Source organism: Vanacampus margaritifer, chromosome 20 (genome assembly GCF_051991255.1).
Source record: "Vanacampus margaritifer isolate UIUO_Vmar chromosome 20, RoL_Vmar_1.0, whole genome shotgun sequence".
NCBI classification, from domain to species: domain Eukaryota; kingdom Metazoa; phylum Chordata; class Actinopteri; order Syngnathiformes; family Syngnathidae; genus Vanacampus; species Vanacampus margaritifer.
This window is the reverse complement of record NC_135451.1, coordinates 13,257,266-13,285,000: the sequence shown is the minus strand read 5'-3', so window position 1 is coordinate 13,285,000 and position 27,735 is coordinate 13,257,266. Positions and strand designations below refer to the sequence as shown.

The window sequence follows — 27,735 nt, the reverse complement described above, 5'->3', positions numbered from 1 at the left end:
ACGGCCAAATCCCCCGTCATCCATTCCCTTTGTGGCTTCCTCCTCTGATGAATTCCTCTTCTAATCCGGCAGTCCAAACTCCCCTGATGGACTTTCTGACTTGCGCTGACTCGCTAATTTGCGTCTTAAGTGGGAATTACTCTTCGGTCTCCAGTGTCACGGCAGAACGTGACTTTTGGAGGGTTTCCTTTTTTGTGCCAGTCCTTCAAGATCTGAAGAGTAACAACGGAGACAATAGAGTGTCTGTCGAACCTGGCTGACATTTCCGACGTCTGAGCGGGCGCCGTCCAATCGATTTCACGCTCTCAGGCGTATACAAATTAGCCGCGGTTATCACGGGCAGACATCAACCGCTCTGCCGAATGTGCGGGAAGGCGGGGGGTTGGTTCGAGAGTCAACTTTGCATAACCATCAGATATGTGAACCGCTGGGAACAGCAAGCACTCGAGGGCTCGGCTGTTTAAATTTTCCGAGGGTCGGTATTCTATTCAAGCAGGCTCAGGAAAGTTAATAAAAAGTCAAAAATGGATCACCGCTACCATCTTGCACGCTTACCTAACACAGAGCAAGATAGCAAAACCCGAGTTGCATCTCATCACCCCGACGACCATTTTAAATGAAAATTGATAACGTGCTAAGCTAACGAATACCAAGACAGCAACCCGAGTACAGAAAGCACAAAGACTTTACATCTTGCCCAAGAGTCCGGAGCTATTTCAAATGATTAGCTGGAGACTTTTCCAAATGACAAATCGGTAAAATGCGGACATCCTAACATTTGCTATAGCAAAAAAAAAAAAAAAGCACTTTGAAACATTAAGATAAACAACAGAGTTAAAAAAAAAAAGAAAAAAGAAACTACGCATCATTTACCATTCTAGGAACATGCGGACCTCCATCCACCAGCTCCATCCACGTGCGAACGGAAAGCCCCTGGTCCAGAGGAAAGCAGTTCTTCCTCTGGGTGTTGTTTTAGAACTTGTAGCACACTCTCTACAACTGCCCCACAGTTCCTGCCTCTTTCCTTTCTGGTCTACCTCAAACCCCTCCCCTCCCCTGCTTGTACATTTTCAAAAAAGCCTCTCAACACTCGAACCCGTGTTCAGCTCGGGCACTGATCTCCCCCGTGTCCGAAGATAAAGAGATACTACTCGTATCCCACGGAGATAAGACCACACAGTCTATGCAAGACACTCAGCAGGTGACGGTCATAACACGCACACACATCATCACACTGGCTTTCTCATACTCCAAAAAGTCTGCATGTCGCAAAACAACGCCTGTACAGTTCATAAAAGCATTTTTGCCATTATTACAAAGCAGGCCGAGTCTCACACGCAGCAAAGATAGGCAGACCACTCATCGGCTTCGGTGTGAACTCCCACTCTTGCCACCTTCCGTCAGGGAAACACACTCAAACTATTTGCTGACGGGCTGACAGCGCTCCGATCTGTCCGGACTTGCCCTTTAATATCGCTTTTCGTCCAGAATAACTCGCAAACACTCGAGTGGTGCAAAGCGCTGGCTGGCGGAACACAAAAGAGGAGCACGCCCATCCATTCGCTCGCATTGGGCCGAGGCTCATATTTCACACGGTTTTGTTTATGTGACGAGGTCTACTCAGGTGAAACGGGACGGTCTCCAGGTAACATCTTATGAGAGGACAAATAAGGGTTGATTTTATATGATGAGATGGGAGGCGGGGGGGGGGGGGTACATACTAACACTATGTAGCAAGATAACCCGAGTACAGAAAGGACTATTTTTTTCCACACCTGTAGTCGAATACTAATTCAAATCACAATTTCTAAAATGCTAAAGCTAGCTTGCTAACTGTGTTCAATGCCAACTGCCCTCGCCATAACCCCGAACAACTCTTGATCACGACTCATTAATAGTCAAAAGACAAAAAAAAGTACAGAAAGGACTAATGCCATTACTTTTTCCACACCTGTGGTCGAATACTAATTCAAATCACAATTTACAAAATGCTACAGCTAGCTTGCTAACTGTGTTCAATGCCAACACTCCTCGCCATAAACCTGAATAACTCTTGATCACGACTCATTAATAGTCAAAAGGCAAAAAAAAGTACAGAAAGGACTAATGCCATTATTTTTTTCCACACCTGTGGTCGAATACTAATTCAAATCACAATTTACAAAATGCTACAGCTAGCTTGCTGTACAATGCCAACACTCCTCGCCATAACCCTGAATAACTCTTGATCACGACTCATTAATAGTCAAAAGACAAAAAAAAAAGTACAGAAAGGACTAATGCCATTATTTTTTTCCACACCTGTGGTCAAATACTAATTCAAATCACAATTTATAAAATGCTAAAGCTAGCTTGCTAACTGTGTTCAATGCCAACTGCCATCGCCATAACCCTGAATAACTCTTGATCACGACTCATTAATAGTCAAAAGACAAAAAAAAGTACAGAAAGGACTAATGCCATTATTTTTTTCGACACCTGTGGTTGAATGCTAATTCAAATCACAATTTACAAAATGCGACAGCTAGTTTGCTAACTGTGTTCAATGCCAACACTCCTCACCATAACCCTGAATAACTCTTGATCAAAACTAATTAAGTCAAAAGACAAAAAAAAAGTACAGAAAGGACTAATGCCATTATTTTTTTTACACCTGTGGTCGAATACTAATTCAAATCCCAATTTATAAAATGCTAAAGCTAGCTTGCTAACTGTGTTCAATGCCAACTCCCCTCGCCATAACCCCGAATAACTCTTGATCACGACTCATTAATAGTCAAAAGACAAAAAAAAAGTACAGAAAGGACTAATGCCATTATTTTTTTCCACACCTGTCGTTGAATACTAATTCAAATCACAATTTATAAAATGCTACAACTAGTTTGCTAACTGTGTTTAATGCCAACACTCCTCGCCATAACCCTGAATAACTCTAGATCACGATTAATTAATAGTCAAAAGACAAAAAAAGGCAAAGACCACAAACGGCATCGTCAAACTCATTTGTACATCTACATATATTATTCACAGAATCTTCTAAAACAACCGCAAACCAAGTGAACTTCATTTTCAAACAGTCGGCATGCTTAACATATTAGCAAGGAATTAACCCGAGTAAACAAAAGTAAATAATAACGATAATAATGGCTTAGATTTATATACTGTAGCACCTTCCAAAAGACCCCAGGACACTTAACAAGACAACTCATGGGGGTCATTTAAGTGTTGAGTATTTTATGTTAGCGGAGGAGTAGCTAGCTTTGGCTACCAGTTGATAGCTAGTCAGCTTTGATAGCGAACAGCAGTGTGACGGATGATTACAGTTAGAGGTCCGACAAGCAGGCGAGACCCCTTGTGGGGATGACGCCAGAAAGAGCAGGGTGGTAAAGTTCTGAAGATGATGCAGAAAAAGACTTGGGTCGTGACTGGCAGCTAGCTTGTCAACATAATGTACAGTGGAGTCGTTTGAGATTTAAGAATACAGGCAGTCCTCAAGTTGCCTTGTTGTTTTGTGATTAGCCATTAGCCGGCTACGTTGTTTTGTTATTAGCCATTAGCCGGCTGCGTTGTTTTGTTATTAGCCATTAGCCGGCTACGTTGTTTTGTTATTAGCCATTAGCCGGCTACGTTGTTTTGTTATTAGCCATTAGCCGGCTACGTTGTTTTGTTATTAGCCATTAGCCGGCTGCGTTGTTTTGTTATTAGCCATTAGCCGGCTACGTTGTTTTGTTATCAGCCATTAGCCGGCTACGATGTTTTGTTATTAGCCATTAGCCGGCTACGTTGTTTTGTTATTAGCCATTAGCCGGCTACGTTGTTTTGTTATTAGCCATTAGCCGGCTGCGTTGTTTTGTTATTAGCCATTAGCCGGCTACGTTGTTTTGTTATCAGCCATTAGCCGGCTACGTTGTTTTGTTATTAGCCATTAGCCGGCTACGTTGTTTTGTTATCAGCCATTAGCCGGCTACGTTGTTTTGTTATTAGCCATTAGCCGCGGGCAAGATAAGAAATAATTTACGACTCCTCTGGTCTGAATATACTGTATATTCTCAGATCATATGCTTAGTTAACTTCCAGGTTTTCCGCAATTTTGTTGCGAAAGAATCCTAATTCAAGCAATTCCAACCAACTCAATGCCAATTTTGTTCTCTTCAGAGGGAAATAAAGCCGCTTCGATCCAGACACCCCTGACATCCCCCCCCCCGTCTCCGCTCTGTCTTTTGAAGTAGGCAAATATTTTCGGCCCAAGGTGGAATCCAGATGTCGGGGCGGCATGCAAAGACTTGAGAATGAGAAGATGGAGAGCTAGGAGAACACTTTGGTTTACGTTCAAATGCCACTGCTGATATTTATGTGCGGGTCATTAACAGTTGTGTCGTCCAAATTTACGGGTGCAGTTTTACAGTTTCCTCGGGCGACCTTAGCTGGAGCTCTTATTAACGGTGGCAGCCAACGTCCAAATGCTTTAACTTGACTTTCTTTCCCCAAAGTCATGTACAGATTTGACATCTGGAGATGTTCGACGACGTGTTCTACGGACTCCTGGCGGAGTGATATTGACTCTGAAAGTGGGAACGACGAACAAAAAGGGCATTTTTGTTGCTAAGTTAGTGGCGCGAAACCACCACCGGCTCATTTAACACATTTTCAGAAATAGGCAACTCACAAAAGAGTTACTTGGTTGTGTAATTTCACACTTGATGAGTGAGTGGGCAGGCACTCCAGGGACCGCTCTTTTTTTTTGTATATAAGCGATCACAATGTCAATTTTCCATAGTGGCGGCAAAGCACACTTCATTTATCACAATGGACAGAAAATAATCTTAAGATTTATAAAGCACCCCCCCCCCCCTCGCATTCTTCTTTGTGTGGACTCAAAGACCCTGTTAATGCTCATCATCGTCAAGGTCAGAGAGACACTGAAGCATGCGTCCACTCTCTGGGGATGAGATACAATTCCCGCAGGAAACAATCATTTATTGTCCTCCTCATTTGGCGTCACAAGAATGATTGTCATCGCGGTTTCCGTGCAAAGCGTCTGTTACCGATCATCTCATTTCCGCCGCCAATATCAGAAGCAGAAGCCGTCTTAATGACTTGGAACGCAACAAACGGCACACGAAGTTGACCGCATGCGCGCTTTAGCCCTTTGGGCTAATTGGAGGGGGGGGGGGGGGTTGCAGGGGCGCAGCTCCCCGACCGCGGAGGGCAAGCGGCGCGTGCAGTGGCGCCGATGCCCCCCGTCTAATCCAGCGTGTCTCTGGGGTTAAGCCCCTCCTGACAGAAGGCCCGATGATTGGCCTGCATCTGATTGCCACCGATAAACAAGTCAACGCCAGACGGCGTTTGTTTGTTTTTTTGACACGACACAATGCTAGTGTCTTAATCAGAGAAGCTAATCGGGTCTGAGCTCCTTTCAGCGTGCACTTTTTCCCCCCCGGTATAATGCAGGCTTGGTCATTGAAATCACGATTATTGAAACGATTATTTTATTTTTTGGGGGTACAAAACAAGAAAATGTTTAAGACCAATTGAAAAAAATAGAAAGACTATAATTGTGTAAGTTCCTTTTGGACCAAACAGATTTTATAATAATATGTATTTATTTTTTTATTTTTTATTTATGTTGGAAAAAACTTGAAGTTCAGTGCAGCTTGTGCACTGTGCAGTAGGACGATAATTTATTTTTTGGTACAAAACAAGAAAATGTTTACACCTTTAAAATATTAAGACCAATGGGGTTGATGCCGGGTTTCACACATCAGTGTTGTTTCCGGCTACTGATGGCTGCATTCCAAACACCCCCCCCCACCCCCCACCCCCCACCCAACAACTCAACTCTCGGAAATGCTTTGGACAACTGAAACAGACACACTCGCACCCGTCGACCGAGGCGGAAGCGCAAGAACTGGGACGCGGCCTACCATCGCAAACAGGAAAAGGAAACAAAGCTGATGTGTGAAAACCAGGAAGTCGGAAGTCCCGCCTCCTCCGTGGCATATATTCCATTAAAAAACATAGAAGCACTATAATTATCTAAGTTCCTTTTGGACCGAACAGAATTTATAATAATATATATCTATTTATTTATTTATGTTGGAGTGCCGCATGTGCACTGTGCAGTAGGATGATAATAATTTTTTGGGTACAAAACAAAAAAAATTTAAACCTAAAAAACTAATGAAAAAAATAATATTAAGACAAATAAAATTATTTGAAACACTATAATTATGCAATTTATTTTTAGATGAAAGAAAATTTGCTGAATTAGTTATTTTAAAATTTTAAAAAGGTGCAAATGTGTACATTTAAACAACTCAAAAAAACGCATATTTTTTTATTAGGATTATGCTGATTTTGTAATTGTGGGGTATAAAAGCAGAAATTGTCATTTAATTTCGATAAATTGCACAGCTCTAAAGAGCCAACCAATTGGATTGCTAATGACCATTTGCTAGTAGCTAGCTAACAGGTAATAATAGTGTGGTGTAACAACTTGGAAGCGGTCTGTCCTGAGATAGGAAGCAAGTTTTTTGGTACCTACAACTCTTTGAAAGCTAAACCATGTGTTAAATTTACCTACAATGTCTGCTGCGGCTGCACAGGTACCCGATTGCTTTTGGTGACCCGCACGCACGCACGGGCCAGCGGATGATCACGTCGCGGCCGTTCAAGAGCCGCTCGCCTAAAATGGCCGTTCAACTGTGCCGAACAAAACCATTCACCTCGGAATTCACGGCTCATCGCGCACGCGGGCGGAAGGAAGGAAGGAATTGTATGTGTGTGTTTGTGAGCGCTCAGGCGCTTCTGTTGCTGTTAGCTGGCGGTGGTCATGCCAGTGGGATGTTATCTCATGTCCACTGATCCGTGTCTTTCATGGCCTGGAAATGAAACCATTGGCTTTTGTGAGGAAGACAAACACATAAACGCTGACTTGAATCAAACGCTCTCGAGGTGAGAATTTGGGAAGTTATGTCGGAGATATCGTCTTCGCCTTTTCTGAAACTCTCCGCCTTTTGTAACTCAAACCTCCTGAGACTGTTTTGTTTTTCTCACCCGTGAGGCACGCACCGTCGCCAGCGGGGTTTGCTCTTCCTGTATGGTCGGCACGCTTACATCGCCGGCGTGGGAAAAACTTCCATTTGGTCGATTTGATGTTGCATTTTTCAAGTTTGTTTTTTTAGATGAATAAATAATAGCAAATTAATAACGTTTAAAAAAAAAAAAAAGACACTATAATGTAGAGTTTATCATATGAAATAAAAATAAAAAATGCAAAAATTCTAAAACATTTTCCCACAACTGATGACATTTTGACATGTGATAATAATATACAGTAATAACATTTTGATGATTTTATGATGTTCATTCAGTAAGACATGACTCAATGCTGCTCACCAAAATATGAACAAAAACAAACAAACTGTAAAAAGACTAATGAAATAATTGTAATAATAGTATTAATTATACAATAAACACTCACGACATAAATTAAAAAAATCGATGTATTGAATGAAATACTAATACATGTATAACAATCAATATTATTTCAGATCTTATGATGAATTATGACACATTGCCATGCCTCTTAATGCTGTACCACTTCATTTTGTAGCTAATTTTCACTAAAAGAACATTTGCAAACTAATAATAAAGTGGAAACAATACTATGGATATAAAATGAATGCAAATTTAAAAAAAAATCATATAAAACAGAATAAACAGTATTTAACCCCTAGGTGTTATTGTGACCATTTTTGGGCTTTTTGTTGGTTCTGACCAAGCCATTTCAAAATAAAATACTGCCCACGGGTTAAGGGCATAATACTGCAAAATAATACATAAATTATATATATATATATATATATAAGATTTGAGTACTGGTATTGGTATAACACGTTTCCGTTTTGCGTAAAAACGGTACAATAAACAACAAGTGACGCATAAATGCAACACCCAAAAAGTACATACGCGACCTTCTCCTCACCGAAAAAGCCAAACAACTTTTTTTCCCCCCCCTCTCAAGCGATGGAGGCAACGGCACCTGCCCAGCGGACAAGTTGCCAAACGAGTCCGCGCACGTCGTCAAGTACAACTTGGACTAAAAACAGAAGAGAAAAGAATTGTGACCTACCTCAGAGGTCAACGATTAACTGTCAAAACAGTGAGGAAGAAAGTTGGTTCGCTCATGTAAGAGACTGGAATAATCCACGTGCAAACTGCGCCGTGAGACCATCGTCGGTTCCGTGCACTTCTCCGTCTGTCTGTCTCTCGCTTACAGGCTCCGACAAGTCAAACAGCTAGCCCCCTCCAGTGGTGACATCACGCGGTGTCGCCATGGCAACCGCCGTGACTCCACCCACCCCAAGCCAGACCAGCCGGGCTGCAGCTGACTAAAACCGACTGTACCTGTCTGACAAGCTCTCGACTGACAACAAAGTACATTCTGCTGCGCTCAGCAGAAAAGTGGACACTTTTGTCATCCACCGGATGATGCAAAAACTAAAGGTTAAAAAAAAAAAAAAGGACAATCAATACATATTGTAAATAAAACGCTTTAGCTGGCTGGCAATTTTTAAATGAAAAGTCCTAATGATAGGACAACAAATGTAAAAAAAAATTGTGGAAAAAAAAGTTAACAATGAGATTAACTGTTTTTTTAAACGAGAATTTTTTTTTGTCTGAGTAATAATTTTTTTAAATTAATTTATTAATGCATTTATTAAATTTTATTACATTTATTGTTAGATATTACACAGATTTTTACGATGGAAAAAATGTTTGTAATGTTACATAAATAGATATTTTTTGATCATATCATGCAATTTACAAGACTGGTCTTAAATTTGTAATATTACGAGAATAAAGTTGTAATTTTTTCAAGATGGAGATGCAATATGGTATTAAAGTTATTGTTTTACCCTTGCTAAACTTTCTTTTTAAATATTTTGTGAAGAAAAGAAATTAATATTTTCGCAAGAGAACTGCAATTATTACACTATTATTATATACTATTATCACACAATTTTTTTTTTACACCTTTTATCTTGGAAAAGATGTGTTTCTCAAAATATTTGAGATCAAAGTTGCATTTTTGCAAGAAAGTATTTTGGCAGGTTGGACGTTTTTAAAGGAAAAACACATAATGTTACATGAATAAAGTTTTTTTTTTTTTTTTTTAAGAAAATAAATCATAATCTTTACAAGAATTAAGTCATCTTTTTTCCCAAATAAAATCATAGTACAGTATTATAAAACAAATGAGAAAAGTCATATTTTAACAAGTGAATAAAAAAATAAAAAAACTTTATTCATGCCTTTTATTGTAGTACCACAGGTGGTACGCAGGCTCCCTCTTGTGGTAAGTCAAAGAATCACTGAATTAAATGTTCAAACTGTGCATGTTTTTTTGTTTTTTTATAATCCAGTGCAATACAGTTCAGTTCTGTTGTGTTTAACTTTGAAGTCAATAGCATTGTATGTAATCAGGAATTGTCTCAAATGCAACATCATCCAGCCCATCTTACCTGTTCCCGCAGCCGTTCCTGGTGCCCCATGATGGCCGATGCGTGATGGGGGTACTTGTACTTGAGGTGCTCCAGGAAAGCCTCCCTCTTCTTGTCCATGTCTGGCGGCTGCATGGCCAGGATCTCTCGGCTACCGCGGGCCCCCCCCTAACGTGTGTCTGCGCGGGACGGCGCGGCCGCTGCCTTTGGCGTCTGCCCTGGAAGGGGTCGTCGTCCCATTTGGCGAGGCCTGCCTCCGTGTGGCGTGCTCGGCGTCCTCGGGGGAGGTGACCCTCAGGTTGCTCTTGGTCTGCTCTAAGGGGGGGGGGGCACAAAAACATGAGGTCAAGACATATGTGAGGTGCTGATGTTTTGTCAACAACACAGATTGTATGCTAGCATGTTGGTCCTCGCGCAGGTTCATGAAGGGGTTATGTTATTGCGAGCTTTCAACAGACTCGGTGACCCACGAGTGTATCAAGCAAGAACATAGACAAAGGGTGACAAAGGGATAACGGCCAAATAGAAAATCCAAGCAAAAAAAGAGAGAGAGAAAGAAAAAACAATATCAACAACAAAAGGATAAAGTCCAATTCTGCCTGAAAGGGAATGGGAAGAAGAAAAGTTATTTTGGGGCTGATTTCACTTCTGTTCCACTTTTTCCATTTGCGTGCAGCATAACAACAAAATGCTGCTTCACCGTGTTTGCATTGAACTCCGAGCTCCATTAATTGACCCGAAAGCAGATTCTTGTATCCGTTTTCATTCATTTTCTGCAACTTTCATTTGTCCTACACCGCCCCCTGCTGTCGACTGAAATTGACATCAAAGTGCCCTCGGGCTCGCATTGAACGTTACAGCTCACCCGCTTTCTGGGTTTGGTCGCGTGAGAAGAAGATAAATCCCTTCGGATAAAATCCCTGCACATGATAGACTGAGAATTAAAAAAACGAAACAAAAAAACTCCAAATCGGAAAGTGTCAAGCTGCTCAGAAAAATATGACAAATATTTCTAAATATACTTTGTATACACATGAGTAAAGTTTTTTTTTTATACATGTATGACAGTTAAGAATGTTCCTAAAACAATATTCTCCACAGCAAAAGTTATTTAGACATTAAGAACTGTCAACCAGCATCAGCAAGGGAAGCGATCGTATTTACTTTATTCTATTTATGACAATCGTCAACACAGAGAGCCACTCGAGTTTTCCGCTTTTGTACCACCGGGTTGCCTCGCAGTCGCCCGAGCGTTTGCGCGCATAAACAGCCTCTCTGGTTGACAGCACAAGAAACACATCATCATCATGGCCCATTTCTCCAAAAATACCAGATGTGGATTGATCCTAGTAAACACGGCACGCAAAACGTCAAACGATAGAAAAGGGAAAATAAACTGGAGATGACAGGATGCGCCGATTGGTAAAAGGTTCACTTCTCCTGTGGTTGAAGGAGCACAGTTCAAGTAGCGTAGGCGGCTTCTTAACTCATTCGCTGCCATTGACGGCTATAGACGTCAAAAATTCATTCAAACTATTTCTATTAGTTTAACATTTTTTTTCCCACTTTTGTCAACAAGTGTATGAAAACCTAGAATTGTTTTATTGTACATTTAGAACAGATATACAAGTTGTGATTAATCGTGAGTTAACTAGTGAAGTCATGCGATTAATTACAATTACAAAATTTAATCGCCTGACGTGATTTAAAAAAAAGATTAGTAGTAAGACTTTTAGTAGTACTCATACTTGTAGTAGTAGTAATAGTAATAGTAGTAGTTGTAGTAATTTTAGTAGTAATCAAATGGCTAAGATGGCCTCCGCCCCGTGTGTGCGAGGCGGCGAGAATCCTGGGCGTGCCTAATCAATTGGCCAAGATGGCCGCCGCACTGGGCGAGCGGAGTGGTTAGAATCCTGGGCGTGCCTAATCAATTGGCCAAGATGGCCGCCGCACTGGGCGAGCGGAGTGGTTAGAATCCTGGGCGTGCCTAATCAATTGGCCAAGATGGCCGCCGCACTGGGCGAGCGGAGTGGTTAGAATCCTGGGCGTGCCTAATCAATTGGCCAAGATGGCCGCCGCCCTGGGTGGGCGGAGTGGCAAGAATTCCCTAATGCGTCAGACAATTAAAATTTGTAATCGTAAATTAATCGCATGACTTCACTAGTTAACTCACGATTGATCACAAATTTTATATCTGTTCTAAATGAACAATAAAAAAAAAAAAAAATCGAGGCTTTCATACTCTTGTTAACAAAAGTGGAAAATTTTTAAATTAATAGAAAAAGTCCAAATGAAGTTATGGCAGTGAATGAGTTAACTCGGGACAAGAAAGCAAATAGGAGGAAAACGTATGCAAATTTGATGAAGCTCCCTCCTTCTGTTTTGAGTTCAAACCGCGGATCTTTTGAGGAATCCCAGCTTTGATCGGTAAACACAGAAAGAAAGAAAAACGGCGACGGTGCAAAACATTGCAGCGTCTGTCACCGGTACCGTGGTCCCCCCGCACCCCCCCCACCCGACACCCTGCTCTAATTCGGGGCCACGGCATGCCTCATGTACTTCCAGACCTATTTTTAACTCCCAAACAGCTCCCCCTCACCGCTCACTAAATTACACTCCGCAGACAAAACAAACTCGGAATGAACTGCGCTCACCGCTGGAGCGGCGTGTGAGGATAAAAAACTCATTACCTTCCGCACAGGAACAATCTTCATCTGCCATTTCTTCCTCCATTGCACCTTCAGCATTCGCAAACAAACATAAAAAAAAACAAAGCTTGTGGCGAGAGGGTACGAATCTCCGGTTGACCCGCTGACTGGCTGCTTGCTTGCGCGCTTACAGATTCCACGAGCAGCTCACGTGGAGAAAAAAAAAAAAAAAGGAAAAAAAAAGAGGGGGGCTCGAGATAGGCCCAGCCCCGCCGCCCCAGGATAGACTGCTGGGGGATTTAGAAAGTCAACTGCATTCCAGGACAAAGTGCGTCCAGCCTCTTTTTGCCCTCGGGCCGGAAGATCTGCAAGCGTGGAGTGTGCGGCAACGCCAGTCAGCGCTGTTGCGGGGGAATACTGCTAACAAAAAAACGAACAGGTGCCATGTTGTTTCCTTGGACTTTGTTTGAAGGAAAACCAAGTCTTAGGTCAAGCGTGAAGGCTATCACGTGACCCTGAAAACGTGGCTGTGGCTTCGTTGGCAAACTGACTCTGGTATGGTCCGGCTGAATTAGACATGGTCCACAGACCCGGCCAGGCTCAAAAAGACCGGAATGTATCAGAACATGACAGACTCGGGACAGTTAAGGTCTGTTCAGGCTGTGTAAATGTTATTTGTCTAAAGTCAGACCACTTGAAGACGTGGTTCTCGGTCCACTAGCAGACCCATTCTACTAGAGTTCTGCAAAGGTGGACATGGACCAAAGACACAGACTGGGATCAAAATATAATCGCAAGATCTGAATATTTAAGATTAGCCTGTTTATGACCGACGATGGTTCGTCTGAAATAAATAAGGACTCGTGCGAAAATGAAGGCAAAAAAACAAGTGGGACTACTTGAAGTCTTGGTCTCTTGGCACGGGTCACTATGAACTCATTCACTCCCAGCCATTTTCACTGAAGCAACCCCCCTCGCTCCCGGCTATTTTACTGGATTTTGGCTGATTTTGCAAAGCTCACAGAATATTGTGTTCTATTGCTATAAAAACATGCAAACTACCAAAAGAAAAAATATATATATTTCTAACTGTTTCCATTTTGCAGCAATTAGCATTAGAATATAGCGAAGTTTCATCATTATTCACAAATCTGTTTCAAACAGTGAGCGAAAGAGCTTTTTTTGCAACATGGCCCCGGCTGGTCTCTTAAACTCTGCTGCCACCTGCTGGCCGTTTTTTTGTAATAACTACCATTGCTTCAAGCATTCTCTTCAGTTCAGTGGGTGGAATCAAAATGCTCTAGCATTAAAAAAAAAAAAAAAAAAAAAAACATCTAAGGGAGCGCGGTAATATTTAAAATGGAATGCATTTATGCATTTTTTTCTTTTTTTCATCATTGCTCTCCTTTTTTTATTTTTTATTTAAAAAAAATATTAATAATAAAAAATATATAATGTATATATTTTTTTTTATATATATATATATTGCATTTATGCATTTTGAGTTTAAAAGGTTATCAGCTTGAAATGATATCATAGTTTGTGGTATATTTACAGTTTGAAAATATTATTAAATCACCACCCCACAGTAAAAAACAAAAACAAGCTTGAACTTTAAGATGGCAAACTGAACTGAACCGAACCGAACCCCCCTGGGCCGAGCGTGTGATCCAAAACACACCATCTATCGTGTTCCACTTTGGTCCGCACCCAAAAAGGACACTTCAGAGCCACATCCAAACGAATCCACGCATTTGGCAGCCAGTGAAGTTGTAATGAAGCCTAATCAAATCAACACCAAAGCCCAGACAGCACTTGTTCCCAATTAGGGGACCCGGTAGGAGAACCCAGATGCTGTTGTTTTGGTCCTGTCTGGTCTTAGATGCAATATTAGAAGCACATCTTTCTCCTTAAGGCGACCGCCGACGCTTATGAGCTCATTGGCCCGTAGCAGCCGGCCGGGATCGATCCGAAGCCGCGAGGAGGAGCCGCGACATTGCCGCACCTTCGCGGTGGTCCGAGGGAAGGGAACGCGATCAATGGGGGAGTTTGTGGGCCATGTAATTGGGAGCGGTGGGCCGAGCGCACGGACGTTCTCAGCGCCTGATGGCTGATGCCGAAACGCGAGAGGGCGCCGCCACTACTTTCACCCTCGCCGGGGATCTTTCCTTAAGTGTTTTTGTTGCCCATTTGTCGGCGTCTTGCAATCCTCTTAAATGTAGGCGGGAGCCTCCGGAGAACAGGCTCCGACCTGTTGCTTTCGGGAGCCAAGAGGCGCATAGCTAGCATAATAACGGCACACTGAAGAACTAATGTTGATATATAAAAAACAGTGGAGAAATAAGCAAAATGAGCTCCAAATTGTCAGCGTGTTGCTATTGTGAACAAAATATTTGTTTTCTAGACTAATGCACATGCGGCAGTTTTGGTATAATTTTACAGACTCACAAACTTTTTGGATTTGTCTTTTTTTCTTTTTTTTATAGTTAGTTTTCATTTCATGTTTACTTAATTTTGTTGTTTTATTTCATTTATTTTTTAATACAATTGGTTTTTAAAGTGGTTTCTTAATTTTGATTAGTTTTTTTTTATGTTTCATTTTAGCTTGATTAGTTTTAGTATTAGTTTTTTCAATATATGGAATATTTGTCGAGTACAAGATATAAATTTGGATTTGTCTTTTTTTCTTTTTTATAGTTAGTTTTCATTTCATGTTTACTTAATTTTCTTGTTTTATTTCATTTATTTTTTAATACAATTGGTTTTTAAAATGGTTTCTTAGTTTTGATTAGTTTTCATTTTAGCTTGATTAGTTTTAGTATTAGTTTTTTCAATATATGGAGTATTTGTCGAGTACAAGATATAAATTTGGATTTGTCTTTTTTATAGTTAGTTTTCATTTCATGTTTACTTAGTTTTATTGTTTTATTTCATTTATTTTTTAATACAATTGGTTTTTAAAGTGGTTTCTTTGTTTTGATTAGTTTTCATTTTAGCTTGATTAGTTTTAGTATTAGTTTTTTCAATATATGGAATATTTGTCGAGTACAAGATATAAATTTGGATTTGTCTTTTTTTCTTTTTTATAGTTAGTTTTCATTTCATGTTTACTTAGTTTTATTGTTTTATTTCATTTATTTTTTAATACAATTGGTTTTTAAAGTGGTTTCTTAATTTTGATTAGGTTTTTTTTTATGTTTCATTTTAGCTTGATTAGTTTTAGTATTAGTTTTTTCAATATATGGAATATTTGTCGAGTACAAGATATAAATTTGGATTTGTCTTTTTTTCTTTTTTATAGTTAGTTTTCATTTCATGTTTACTTAATTTTATTGTTTTATTTCATTTATTTTTTAATACAATTGGTTTTTAAAGTGGTTTCTTAGTTTTGATTAGTTTTCATTTTAGCTTGATTAGTTTTAGTTTTTTCAATATATGGAGTATTTGTCGAGTACAAGATATATATTTGGATTTGTCTTTTTTTCTTTTTTATAGTTAGTTTTCATTTCATGTTTACTTAGTTTTATTGTTTTATTTCATTTATTTTTTAATACAATTGTTTTTTAAAGGGGTTTCTTAGTTTTGATTAGTTTTCATTTTAGCTTGATTAGTTTTAGTATTAGTTTTTTCAATATAAGGAGTATTTGTCGAGTGCAAGATAATTTTTTAAAAAAATCACCAAGTATTGTGTAATAAAGTAAACAAAATCTCAAATGACTGTTTTTCAAATTATTTTGACAACCACTATTCTAAATAGTATCTAACCACAACCAGAAATTCGAGCCTGCAGTCTGAAACCTTCCTGCCCTCAGCATTCCACATGGAAATTTCTTACAGTATCACAAAAGGATCTGCGAGTGAATTATGCAGAGTTTGCCTCTGAACATTCAGCTTGGCGAGCCTCCACCTGCCGGTTGTACGCAGGAATGAATCCCCGTGCTCGTGCCAAACTCTGCCGCGCAACTAAGCTTGTGGATACACAAAAGTGCTGACACGGACACACACAAAAAAAAAAAAAGCTACGAAGATTCATTGAAAAAAATAATCAGCCCTGTTATGATGGAGATTTACTTGTGCATAATGGAGGTGCTCTGTATTAAATATAACATGTTTCCCTCCACAGTAGTGGCTTTAGGAGTTTATTTAATCAACCACAGCTTTCTCTCATAATTAACTCATTATGTGCCATTGACAGCTATAGACTTAAAAAAAAAAATCATTTTAACTATTTGTATTAGTTTAACTTTTTTTTTCCTTTTTTGTTAACAAGAGTATGAAAACCTAGAATGTTTTTTTGTACACTTAGAACAGATATAAAATTTGTGATTAATCGTGAGTTAACTAGTGAAGTCACGCGATTAAATACAATTACAAATTTTAATCGCCTGATACCCCTAATTTTTAATAATCTTTTCTTTTCTTAAAAAACAAAAACATTTTTTGTTTAATTTTTAATAATCTTTTCTTTTTTTTCTTTTTTTAAGAAAAGATGAATAAAAATTAAGGACGCCAGGCGATTACAATTTTTAATCGTAATTAATCGCGTGACTTCATCAGTTAACTCACGATTAATCACAAATTTTATAACTGTTCTAATGCAATAAAAAATTTGAGGTTTTCATACTCTTGTTGGCAAAAGTGGGAAAAAAAAGTTAAACTAATAGAAATAGTTCAAATGAATTTTTGACGTCTATAGCCGTCAATGGCAGTGAATGAGTTGAAGATGTAATTGTAACTGTCAACTTTGACAGGCAGTGTTAAACTTCCTCTCTTACCGTTTTGAATACCCCAGAAGCCAACAAATTGCCGGTTCGTTGTAATCCCCAACCATTCTTTCACACAAAACCGAAACCTCTGATACTAGCCTCGAGACAAAGCAGCTCAAATATGACTTGTTACAGACAAGAGGACTGATAAGTAGTTTCCGCACAGGTAACCCACACCAGAGATGTTGCAAAGTGACCCGGCCCCACATTCGTTTCTTACGCTGACATGCCGGGAAATATCGCATTTCCCATCTGGGTCTCTGTTAGTCTTTCTGCATGTCGGGTGTATATTCAAACATGTCAGAAACACAGAGCGAACATGTGTTTCATACACGGCAGGAAGTTCACGTCCAGTGCAGCCTGAGGCCGAGTAATGCTGTCCACTTAACGTGTGTCAGTCACATTTACCCTTCAAATCCGCCCCTTAATTAAAAGCCACTTCCTGTTTTGTTTACACAGTCGACCCGAAGTCAGAAAGGTGTGTACTTGTTGATTGTGTGTGTGTGTCAAGAGAGTAGTTTTAGCCAGATTGTTAGAGACGAAAGATTAAAAAAAAAAAAAATTTTAATAACATTTTTTTTTTTTTTTACACTAAATATTCCGATTGCGATTTACTATGCGACTACTTTTTCAAGGTCCTTTTTTAATCTGGAGAAAATAATGCCACTCTCTCTCTCTCTATCACAAGCAAACATCTTATACATAAATAACATACAAATAAAAAAAAGGAGAGCAATGATGAAAAAATAATAATAATAATAATAAAAATTAAAAAAAAATAAAAAAAGGAGAGCAATGATGATGACATGTCAAATCGGTAAAATTACCGAATGAAAAATACTGAGCTCTCCAGAAAAATAAACAAAAAAAAACAAGCAAGCATCTTCATAAGCTATCCGACTCGAACCTTCAGCACAATGCAACCGATAAGTCGGCATGCTGCGAAGGTGATCAGTGCAGCCTTTTCGTCGCTCATTAACCGAGCGCTGCCTCATGAGTCGCCCGTGTTTGTTAATGTGCACTTCATTAACTTGTGGCATGAGTGTGCGCTAGTGGGCCTATAGACTCGGATGCCTCGCCGGTCTCCCGTGGCAACGGTCGTCTCTGGGCCAACGCGGCCCGGGCTGGTGGCGTCTAGAAGGGGCGTGGGGGGGGGGGGGGGGGGGCTTAAATGCACGGAACAGCTGCAGCCGGGTGGAGGAAATCCGCCCCCGGAATTGGAGATGAGAAGTTTTCCTAAGGAAGCTTTAAGCTCCTCAGGATGGAGGGCTGAAGATCACTGAAGAGCAGCGGTGCTTGATATCTGGATTAAATATCTTGGAGCTCGGCTACTTTAAATAAAAGTGGAAAAATATGTCTAGCGCTTCTATAGCAGATGATTCTATATGGTAAAATGCCATGACTGCAAACTGCACACACAATATGATGATTACATCTGCATAATGAATATTCAAATCTCAGCAGCCATTATGATCATAAATCCAAAGTGCAATGTTAGACATAAAAGCTCCCAAAGCGCCGTCATCGAGAGCAGGAACAAGAAGACATTACCAGGCTCTTAGGTATGGTCTGATTGGTTATTAATGACATCATCCTCAGGGACAGCCCCGCCCACCCCAAACTCGACGATGTCATCAGTGCCGAAGCATCCCAGTGATGTAATGCAGGGAGGGCCTGAATTGGCGTTCGAGTGGCGTTCCTTTTTTTCCCCTCCTTCCTCTTCTTTTTTTTCTTCCCTCTCTCTCGAATGAGTCGGGATGAAAAAGGACCATCCGCTTGTTTATTAGCGCTCAAAGAGATTTGCAGCTAAGCCCTATGAGCTATTTAAACGATGAGGGCTACTGACTAGGTGAGAGTATTTACATTTTCCAAATCCCGGCCTCTGTCCTGCCGCTGTCATCAAAATATGGATTAGAGATGATGCCAATTGTGCCGCTAAAAAGGTGCGCAAATCGACATCATTGGATCCGTTCAATCCCACTTTAACGTCACAAAAGTGTTAGTAGATGTAGTTCAAAAATTGGTAGCAATCGGGAAAAAAAAATATCAAGGCACCTGAAATGGACAAAAAGACCCTAAAATGCCTTCTTTAGACCAAACTGGCAGACTTCCTGTGCATCTTTAGGCATGGGTTCTTGAGACTTTTTTGTGGGTCTACTCATGAAAGACATCCCAACAAATGTCATGGTGCCAAGTGAAACTGGCTTCGGGGACTGAATTTTTTTTGAAGGACCCCGGAAAAATAGTCAAAATGACTCTAAAATGTCTCTTTTTGAGCATAGGTTTTTGAGACTTTTTGTGGGTCTACTCGAGATAGACGTGCTCACCAATAGGTTGCTAAGCAAAATGGTCTCTGAGAGCTGAATTTTCTTTGAAGGACGCCGGCAAATGGCCAAAACGACTCTACAATGGAGACTTCAAAACAAAACGGCAAACTCCATGTGTTTTTTCAGGCATGGGTTTTTGAGACTTTTTTTTTGCAGGACAACTCATGATCCTACCAAATGTTATGATGCTAAGTAGAACTCCTGCATTTTCATTGAAGGATCCTGGAAAATGGTCCTAATGATTACTTCAAACCAGAACAACTTCCTGTGTCTTTTTGTGAATGGGTTTTTTTGCGTGTCAACCAAATTCCATAAAAAACTACATGTGAGGTTTCAAGGCGGAGTTGCACGGCTTACGACATTTGGGAAAAGCATCAAAAGTTGGACATGTAAGCGTTACGTCACTTCCGATCTAATTTGTTCTGACTTTTTGGTTTTTTTGGCGGGGCCTTCACATCTGTTTTTTAATCACAATTTGAAAGTGTGTGTGTGTGTGTGTGTGTGTCCCGGGCAAACATCCCACAGCTCAAGAGGATTAGCGACGGGACTCTTCTCTGATCAAAGCAGCAGCGAATCCAGCTTACCGGGACACACAACCTCCAAGGGAGGACATGATGCAAACTTATGAGCCAAACACAACCGCACTCCGCAAATATGTCACAGAAAGAACTCCATCTCAATTAATATGCGCAATTCAAAATGGATTCGAACAAAGCGATTTGATTGGCTGATTGGTGTAACGTGGGCGGAGTTACGATGCATTCGATTGGTCCTTGGATATCCGGCCCATCTCGCACAAATCGCGGGCAAAGCTGCATTGAAAAAACATTTTGAGTGGCTTAGTTGTGTTTTTTTTTGTCGTTTTCTTTTTATGGAATGCGGGAAACTGGAACGCGACGCTAACAATAAATAACGCTTTTTTAACGAGATACGGTTTTAAGCCCGGAGGAAGGTCTCACTGCTCCCAATTAAAACGATTGTTTATTGGAATCTCAATGTCTTTTGTCTTTGGTTTATTGTGCTACACCGTTCGACGCATTGTTTTTTTTCCCTCATTGAAGAATTCCCGACAGACAAAAACCATCAGAGTCGTCCTGTATTAATAATGACGCTATTATTCTAACAGCGGGCGGATTTATGTACAAATCTGTGACCGGGTTTGTTTGCGGTCACCGGAAATTATCACTACGCCGGCTTTATGGTCCCCCCCCCCCCCCCCCCTCAGCTTTAACACGGCGCTTTAGTATCTTTTAACGCATTGTTCGGCATTTACAAGCTACAACTTTTTTACTGTTTGGTTTGCTTTAAAACACGCTGCTCGTTAAGCCTCGCCAGCTGCAACGAGCAACACCAGCAAAGAAAACAGACACAACAAAGCAGTAGGCCATAAAAATGTATTGAATCCCTATACGGACATAAGAGTTGAACAAAATGATCATCTCTGGCGTAGCTGCTGGCGATACGAAGCTCAAGTTAGCTTGCCATACGTTTACTGTCGGTTACTACACCATCAATTAGCCGGAATTTGGAGGGAACAATGGCGACTCAAACTTTGGTTTTGGCAAAACAGCATTGTGTTTACCCAAAAAAAAAAGAGCGTGGAAGAAAGACGCCATGAAGCTAGCATGATTGGTAGCCAGCTGATAGCGAGCAAGCCATGCATTATGGATACGCCGGCAGTAAATCCAACGTGCGATACTGACTATAATTAAGTCTCTCTCCGGTTTCCGCAGAGCAAGTCCTCCATCAAGCTGTCAAGAGCTGACGGGCCTAACGGGATGCGTTTGAGTCTAATAATAAAAAAAAAGCTCCTTCGACAAGTCGGAGAGGAATTGACCGTTGGTTTTGGAGGAATTCGATTGATTATGCTGGTGGATGCAAAGCTTCATCAGGGTAAATTGTGGAAATGCAACAACAAAAAATCTTTTTTTGTGCGTATCTCGGGAGAAATTGCCAAATTATAATGCTATGTATTTTTTATAAAGTACAGTACAGTAAAAAAAAAAAAAACGTAAAAAATGGTGGCTTTTTTAGAGGTGACTGGATCGGATTAACTACCTTTCCATTCATTTCAAAAGGGAAAGATAATTTGAGATGAATGGGGGGGGAAAGGAACCCAAAATTTTCTTGCAACCAAAGTTTTTTTTTCCCCCTTAAAAAAAGCTTTCAGCTTCTCTGAAAAATCCATCTCTTATGACAAAAAGCTTTGTTAGCTGAGCTTGTTAGCTTAGCTTTTTTCGCACCACAAAATCTCGCATGCGTACCATAAAACTTTTGCTTTGGCACAAAAAGCGTGATAGTTTGGCATATTAGCTTAGCTTGGTAGCTTGGAACACACACATGTAGTTCACAAGCCAACACCCCCCCCCCCCCCCTTCTCCATTTTCCACCATCCCCAAAATGGATTAAGCCTGTCTCTGGTTGCCCAGTGGCTCTGGTCTGATCTTCAAATGTAGCGGTTGGAATTGGTGTACTGCCGCCAAGACGGAAACACCGTAAGCAAAAAAGGAAAACCTGACAGGAAGGAAACCTCGAAAACAAAAGGTGATAAAGTACACAAAGGCCCCCGTGGTGGGTTTTGCGAGGCCCGGTCCCTCTTCTTCCTGCCATTCTAAAAATGTCACTGAATGTTGTGTAAGGTAGTGGGATTTTGGGGGAACGGAAAAGCCAAACCACAGTCTTCACTTTCTTATAAAAAAAAAAAAACGTAATGACAGACTAGAAAACACCACAACTGCCCCGCAATACTGATTAATATCTGTAAAGAGGCTCTTTGCTAAAGTTTCCCAAAACGTCTTGTGAGGGAAATTATACAAGAACCTTGTCTGGCCCATTATACAATTTCAAGCCTGCAAAAAAAAAAAAAAAAGCATACTTAAATATTTACGCACTGGGGAATCGTTTAGCGTTTATTAACGCCGGTAACAGTAGACTCGTGAGGTGGCGCGGGAATGGCAACGGCGGACTCCGGGGCGCAGTCTAGACTTGGAGATCTGGATTGCAAAGCAACTTTTTAGACCACAAAACACTTTCTGTCTACTGTGGAAAAACGTCGAAGTTGAAAGTCCCTCAAGTTGGAGCAAACAGAATACGCCTGTTGAGAAAAACAAGCTGGCGGCGAGTGGATTGTTGTTTTTACGTATCAGTCACTGCAAGTCATTTAACCCTGGAGAACCCAAGACCGCTTTTCTTCTTTGGAAAATTATGAATTATACATTAAATGACTGCTATAAGTTCACTGAACACCAAAATATATGTTTTTTTCAATTTTAACCCTTTTTTTTAACTAGCTCAGAGTTGCTAATTTATCAATATATATATATATATATATATATATATATATATATATATATATATATATATATATATATATATATATATATATATATATATAAACATACTCCTAGGCATTCTGCAACATGATATAAAATAGATTAACAAAAAAATTATTTTTTACCATCTGATGGTTTGCTGAGAAGATGTTTTTGTTTGGATTGATTTCCAGCTCAACAAATCAGCATGTTGGCAGCCATCTTGTCACCACCACTCTGGCTCATGTAAGTGCAATATTCATCCACTAGATGGCCCCGTGCAGGGGTCAGAAGTGGCACTCTGGACCTTTGAAGTTAAATTTGTAAAAAAAAAAAAAAGGTCTTTGTTATTTGAGTAGCAGAATTTATAGGGGCCAAATTTGACCCCGTGGGTTCTCCAGGGTTTTAAAGTCAACGTTATTTGTCTATGTCTGGAATTATTCCTAAAGACAATTCCCGGTCAACCAACATCCCGCAACCAATCAACACAAGCTAAAGATGCATTTTCTGTCCTTTTTATTTTTAAGTCTGGCTTTTATTTTCAGCTAGGAATTCACGGGAGCGTTTACGAACCCCCCCCCCCCTCCAAATAAACGACAGCGCTTATGTTCACGGTCCAGTGGAACCCCAGCGCTTCTTATATGATGTTAAACACTGACGTTTTCGGAACACAGGAAGCTATGTTTGTTTTTAGCCGCGCGGACCGAACATCTGCGGTTCGTTGCTCGGTTTGGGTTTTAACAAGGTTTGACAACACGTTTTTTTGGGCTCACCGCGCGTGTTATCAGTGGAAAATGGATTGCAAGCGAAGATGTTTGTATATGCCGTATAATCCTTACGGCGACTTAAGGACTGGATTGGACTTATTTTGCATCAAAGTCGGGTATTTACTCGGCGCTGTCGAGTTATCAGTCAGAGCAGGAAGGACTTTTCCAAACACGTCGTTGAACAGACACAAGGCAGGTTTCGTCCTAGAATAGCTCGCGCGCTAACAAAAACATCTCACGGACATCGGATTTGAACGGGGGAATTTTTCACATCTAATTCAAATCTGGATCCGACGGGAGAGATTGTCAGGCGGAGGAGTAATTATGAAATCACGTCGCGTTAATGAGTCATGAACAAGTGGGTCAAGGAAAGCATAAAATCAAAGAAAGGGGCAAGCGGGTTGTTTAATTGCTCATAGATTTTATGACGATTACACCGTTTTAAGACGTCTTCTATTACACTATAAATCTTTCAAGATTTTTTTTTTTTGGGGGGGCCTTGCCACATCATTCCTTGACCTTCAACCTAATCTGTTTGCAAAGAAACTTATTCGCTACTAAAAAAAGGGGGTGGACGGAGGTCAGAGGAGGCGGGGTGATGTTTACACTGGAAGAAGAAGAGCTTGGCAGGTTAACAGCGCCAGAAGAGTGCCGGGGCCAGTGTCCTTTTCACGCCTGCGGGAACATTTGTCTTGGTGCCTCCCGCCCTCCCCCCCCCCATCAATGGCAAACAACAAAGGAGATGGACACAGAAGTGACTTCAACAAATAGGTGTCGTCCGAGAAGCATGTGCCGCGGCCGTAAACGTCCCGAGAAAGCAATTGCGATAAGGTTCTGGCTTCTGTGGCTTTTTTTTGTTGCCGTATCCTTTTCTGTAAGCACCCAAACACTATCATGGCTGAAGACGAAATGTTATCTGCGGGTCAACAAAAGGTGTCTTTCTCTCTATCTTTTCTGTAGATAACACAAGTTATGTGAAAGGGGGGAAAAAAAAAAAAAACTTCTTTGGACAATCAAATCTGTGTTGGCTGTCCAAGTCATCCTCCGGAATGGAACAGCTTCATTTTGAGGCTATTTTTGTTTGGGTCCTGAATGCCTTTGAAGTGTTTCCAGTGAGCGTCCAGACCAATTATGGCGATATAGATATTAAAAAAGAAAAAATGGGCATGAGAAAGAAGGTACCCAAGAGACAAGATGGACACTAATGAGTCATTACCAGTGAGGCGGGGCCAGTATTGCATTACTGTCTGTTTTATGACAGCAAACGACGCTTACGGATGGTTGAGACGCTACACTTGGCTTAGAGTATGTTTACATAATAACTAACTAACTTATATTTTCACAAATGATAAGCATGTTTTTGTTTTGTTTTGTTTTTAAGATATGAGCCGTCATATGACTCAAGGCAAAAAATTTTGTATAGCAGCAGTGAACTCACATCACTTCACTTCCTGATAAGCAGCACTTGCAAATAGTGAACAATTGTTCAAAAAAAAGCAGCTTCGAGCCGTTCAATGACAATCCCAGAAAACAACTGGGGGGGGGGGGGGGAAACTAACTGAGAATGTTGTGTATTTAAAGCAGCCACATATCTTGAACTTTAGTCTGCTAGCTTTATGCTAACGCTGCTAGCTTTATGCTAACGCTGCTAGCTTTATGCTAACGCTTCTAGCTTTATGCTAACGCTGCTAGCTTTATGCTAACGCTTCTAGCTTTATGCTAACGCTAACACATAGTGTGACAAAAATGGTTTCTTTTTCATTCTGTCATTACTATATGTTTTTTTTTTTTTTTTTTTTAAAGTGATACATCTAATACCTCTAATATCCGTGTCTTCGGATTGAACATATGCTTTTGACTTTTGAGTCCTTAGAAAACACACACTCGGCAAACAAATGCCCTCACGGCAGCCTCATTAAGTCTCATCATTGACTGAAGTAGCAACAGGAGCTTAAATCGAAAGCCCCCCCCCCGCAATGAGGTCTGATGAAACGCTGCAGTGATGCGATGAGACCGCGACTTGGCTCGGGGCCATAACGAGGGATGACAGCCCGATGGAGAAACACCTGGCTCGGACCTCTACCCCCCCCCCCCCCCACCCACAATTATTGGTCGCATGCCACAAAGCCCAGGTGTCTTTCCGCCGCTCCTTAATGACCCGCGGCGGCCATCAAACTCCACGTGCGTTAGCTAGCGGCTAAGGTCAGCGTTTACCTGCGCATCGGACACGTCCAGTCGGGTCATCGAGACGGGAAACTGAGCTCGCCTTTAGCTGCTGTTGTTTGCCTTTGCTGGTGAAAACACAGCGGTCTCATATGATAGCATTTAAAGACGAATGGCTTGGCTGACTTCAACTGGCAGCCTTCGCCGTACACTTAATAACGGTTTCCTCGCTACATCAGCACTGGCAAAGCGCGCAGGAAACTTGGAGGGAGACGACCACAATGATGAATGAGGTTCCATCTCATTGTTAAAAAAGGGCCTGGGATGATATTTGTAGGGTGATCGTGTGACCGATTAAGATGATTTTCATTTTTTTTCCAGAAAAAAAATAAAAAAATATTTAAGAAAAAAAAAGGATGATTTTCAAGATGTGCGAGACCACACAATATGATGAAACATTTTATTATTTTTTTTTTTACTTATGAGATAAATTATACAATTTTTTATTTTTTTTCTGGCAGCATCTAATTTGCTTTTGTTGGATATTTCTTGGAGGACAATCACTCATTATAATCTTCCACACACCGCCAATAATCAGGCCTTTGCTGACTTTGATTGAAAGGAGCAAATATGCTTTAATATGGCCCGATTGTCAGCATGCGCTTTATTAAGTCTATCAGAATTTCTAATCAGATCATATAAAGAGTGATGAAACCGTTTAAAATCCAGTCAGACTATAATAAGTCAGTTCCATGACATTTTTACAACACTTTAGCTTTTACATTTCCATGAAGATGAGCGTCTCCCAGATACAAATCCACAGAACAGTGCGGGGGAAAAAAAAAGCTATTTAGGCAAAATTGGAGATTTCTCGATTAGGTTAGCTTAATTAACAGTTGTTGGAAAGCTCTCAGGCCAAAGCTTCTTTTTACACGCAGATTGCTGGAACTTTCGCAGAGTCGCCGTTAGATGACGTCAGTGCCAGCATCTGGTAATGACGTATGAAATAGCTGTCAGATGGCGACACTCGTAGCACAAACCTGGAGCAGAAGTTTCTGGTATTAAGCTTCGCACCTCGGACCCGTCTGCAGAATAAACTTCCGCACAGGCGGCAGCGCCCGGCCTTTTTTTTTTTTTGCGCTAACACACATGCTAACGTTAGCATATCATGTTGCTATGCTTTAGCTTTGAATGCTGCGGTGTCATGATCTACTCTGCTGCAGTCACCAGCAATATCGCTTCAAAAACTCATTTGTTGGCATTCGTGGCTTGGATTGTGTCCAATGTGCAATTTTGCAGTACTTTAGTAATCCTATTAAAAGTAATTTATTATTTTTTTTTATGTGATTAGAGAGGACAAGATGGCACCGAAGCCCTTTCTGAACAGGGATTGATCCGAAGGAAGTAGGTTGAAGCAACGGATCGCGATTAAGAGACAAACTTTTAAGTCGAGGGGAGCTAGGTTTAGCCTGGGTTGTTAGTGTAGTTTAGGAGAGTCTTCATACATGTGCACTCCAGCCGCATTTTCCCCCCACAATCAAATCATCTGTAGGCTCCTCATTTTTAAGGGTAATTTGTGGGCGTCAAAACTCAATTCGTAGTCTCTACTTCCTATGGCCTGATGTAACTCAAAATTGTATGAAAGTTAGGAGACACCACTTACAAACAAACCCAACACAGTCGGACCATCATATTCTGACGCCGCTGCACAAACTACTTCATTGCACGCCATCCAACATCCAAATATCCGTAACTTGACGAGAGCGGCGTCATTTCTTTTGAGTGCCGGAAAATAATTCCTGGCAAGAGCATCTTTTCCCCCCCGTGGGGAAAAAATCTCGCCGTCCGTTTGATCGCAAACTCGGACACGCACGTCGGAATCTCATGCGAGCCTGAGCCGCAGTCCCCCATTTACTGTCAGCCTCCTCGTGATCCACGGAGGGCAGGCGAGCTTCTCGGGAGTGATGACTATGCGGCGCTGGAATACGACGCATGCAACAAAACGCTTCGTTTTAGTGAACGCGCTTCTTGTTTGGAGTCGACATCCTCGCACCCCCATTAGTTTAATTAGGCGCAGCCACACACACACACACACATTAGTACTCCCCCTCCGTTTTTCTTGCTTTACTGAATGGTTGGCTGCAGTTCAGATCAGGAAGAAGAAAAAAAAAACAGCTATGCAAAACAAGCTTTCAGAGGCAGATGGAAGCAACAGAGCAGGAAAGACAAACAACAAACCCCGAAGGG

At 40.9% G+C, this 27,735-nt stretch overlaps 1 protein-coding gene across 11 annotated transcripts in view; it reads right to left on the bottom strand.

Moving 5' to 3' along the window:
* Positions 1-27,735, bottom strand: part of kiaa1217 (KIAA1217 ortholog) — a 77,379-nt gene that overhangs the window by 32,947 nt on the left and 16,697 nt on the right. For 7 of the 11 annotated variants that reach the window (XM_077554886.1, XM_077554892.1, XM_077554887.1 and 4 more), the window contains exon 2: positions 9,528-9,821. In XM_077554886.1, coding sequence (XP_077411012.1) covers positions 9,528-9,641 — 114 coding nt within the window. In that variant the 5' untranslated portion in view covers positions 9,642-9,821. Of the gene's footprint in view, positions 1-873; positions 991-8,134; positions 8,317-9,527; positions 9,822-12,196; positions 12,353-27,735 lie in introns of those variants that run through there. The other 4 variants (XM_077554891.1, XM_077554897.1, XM_077554895.1 and 1 more) reach the window with 4 other exon arrangements.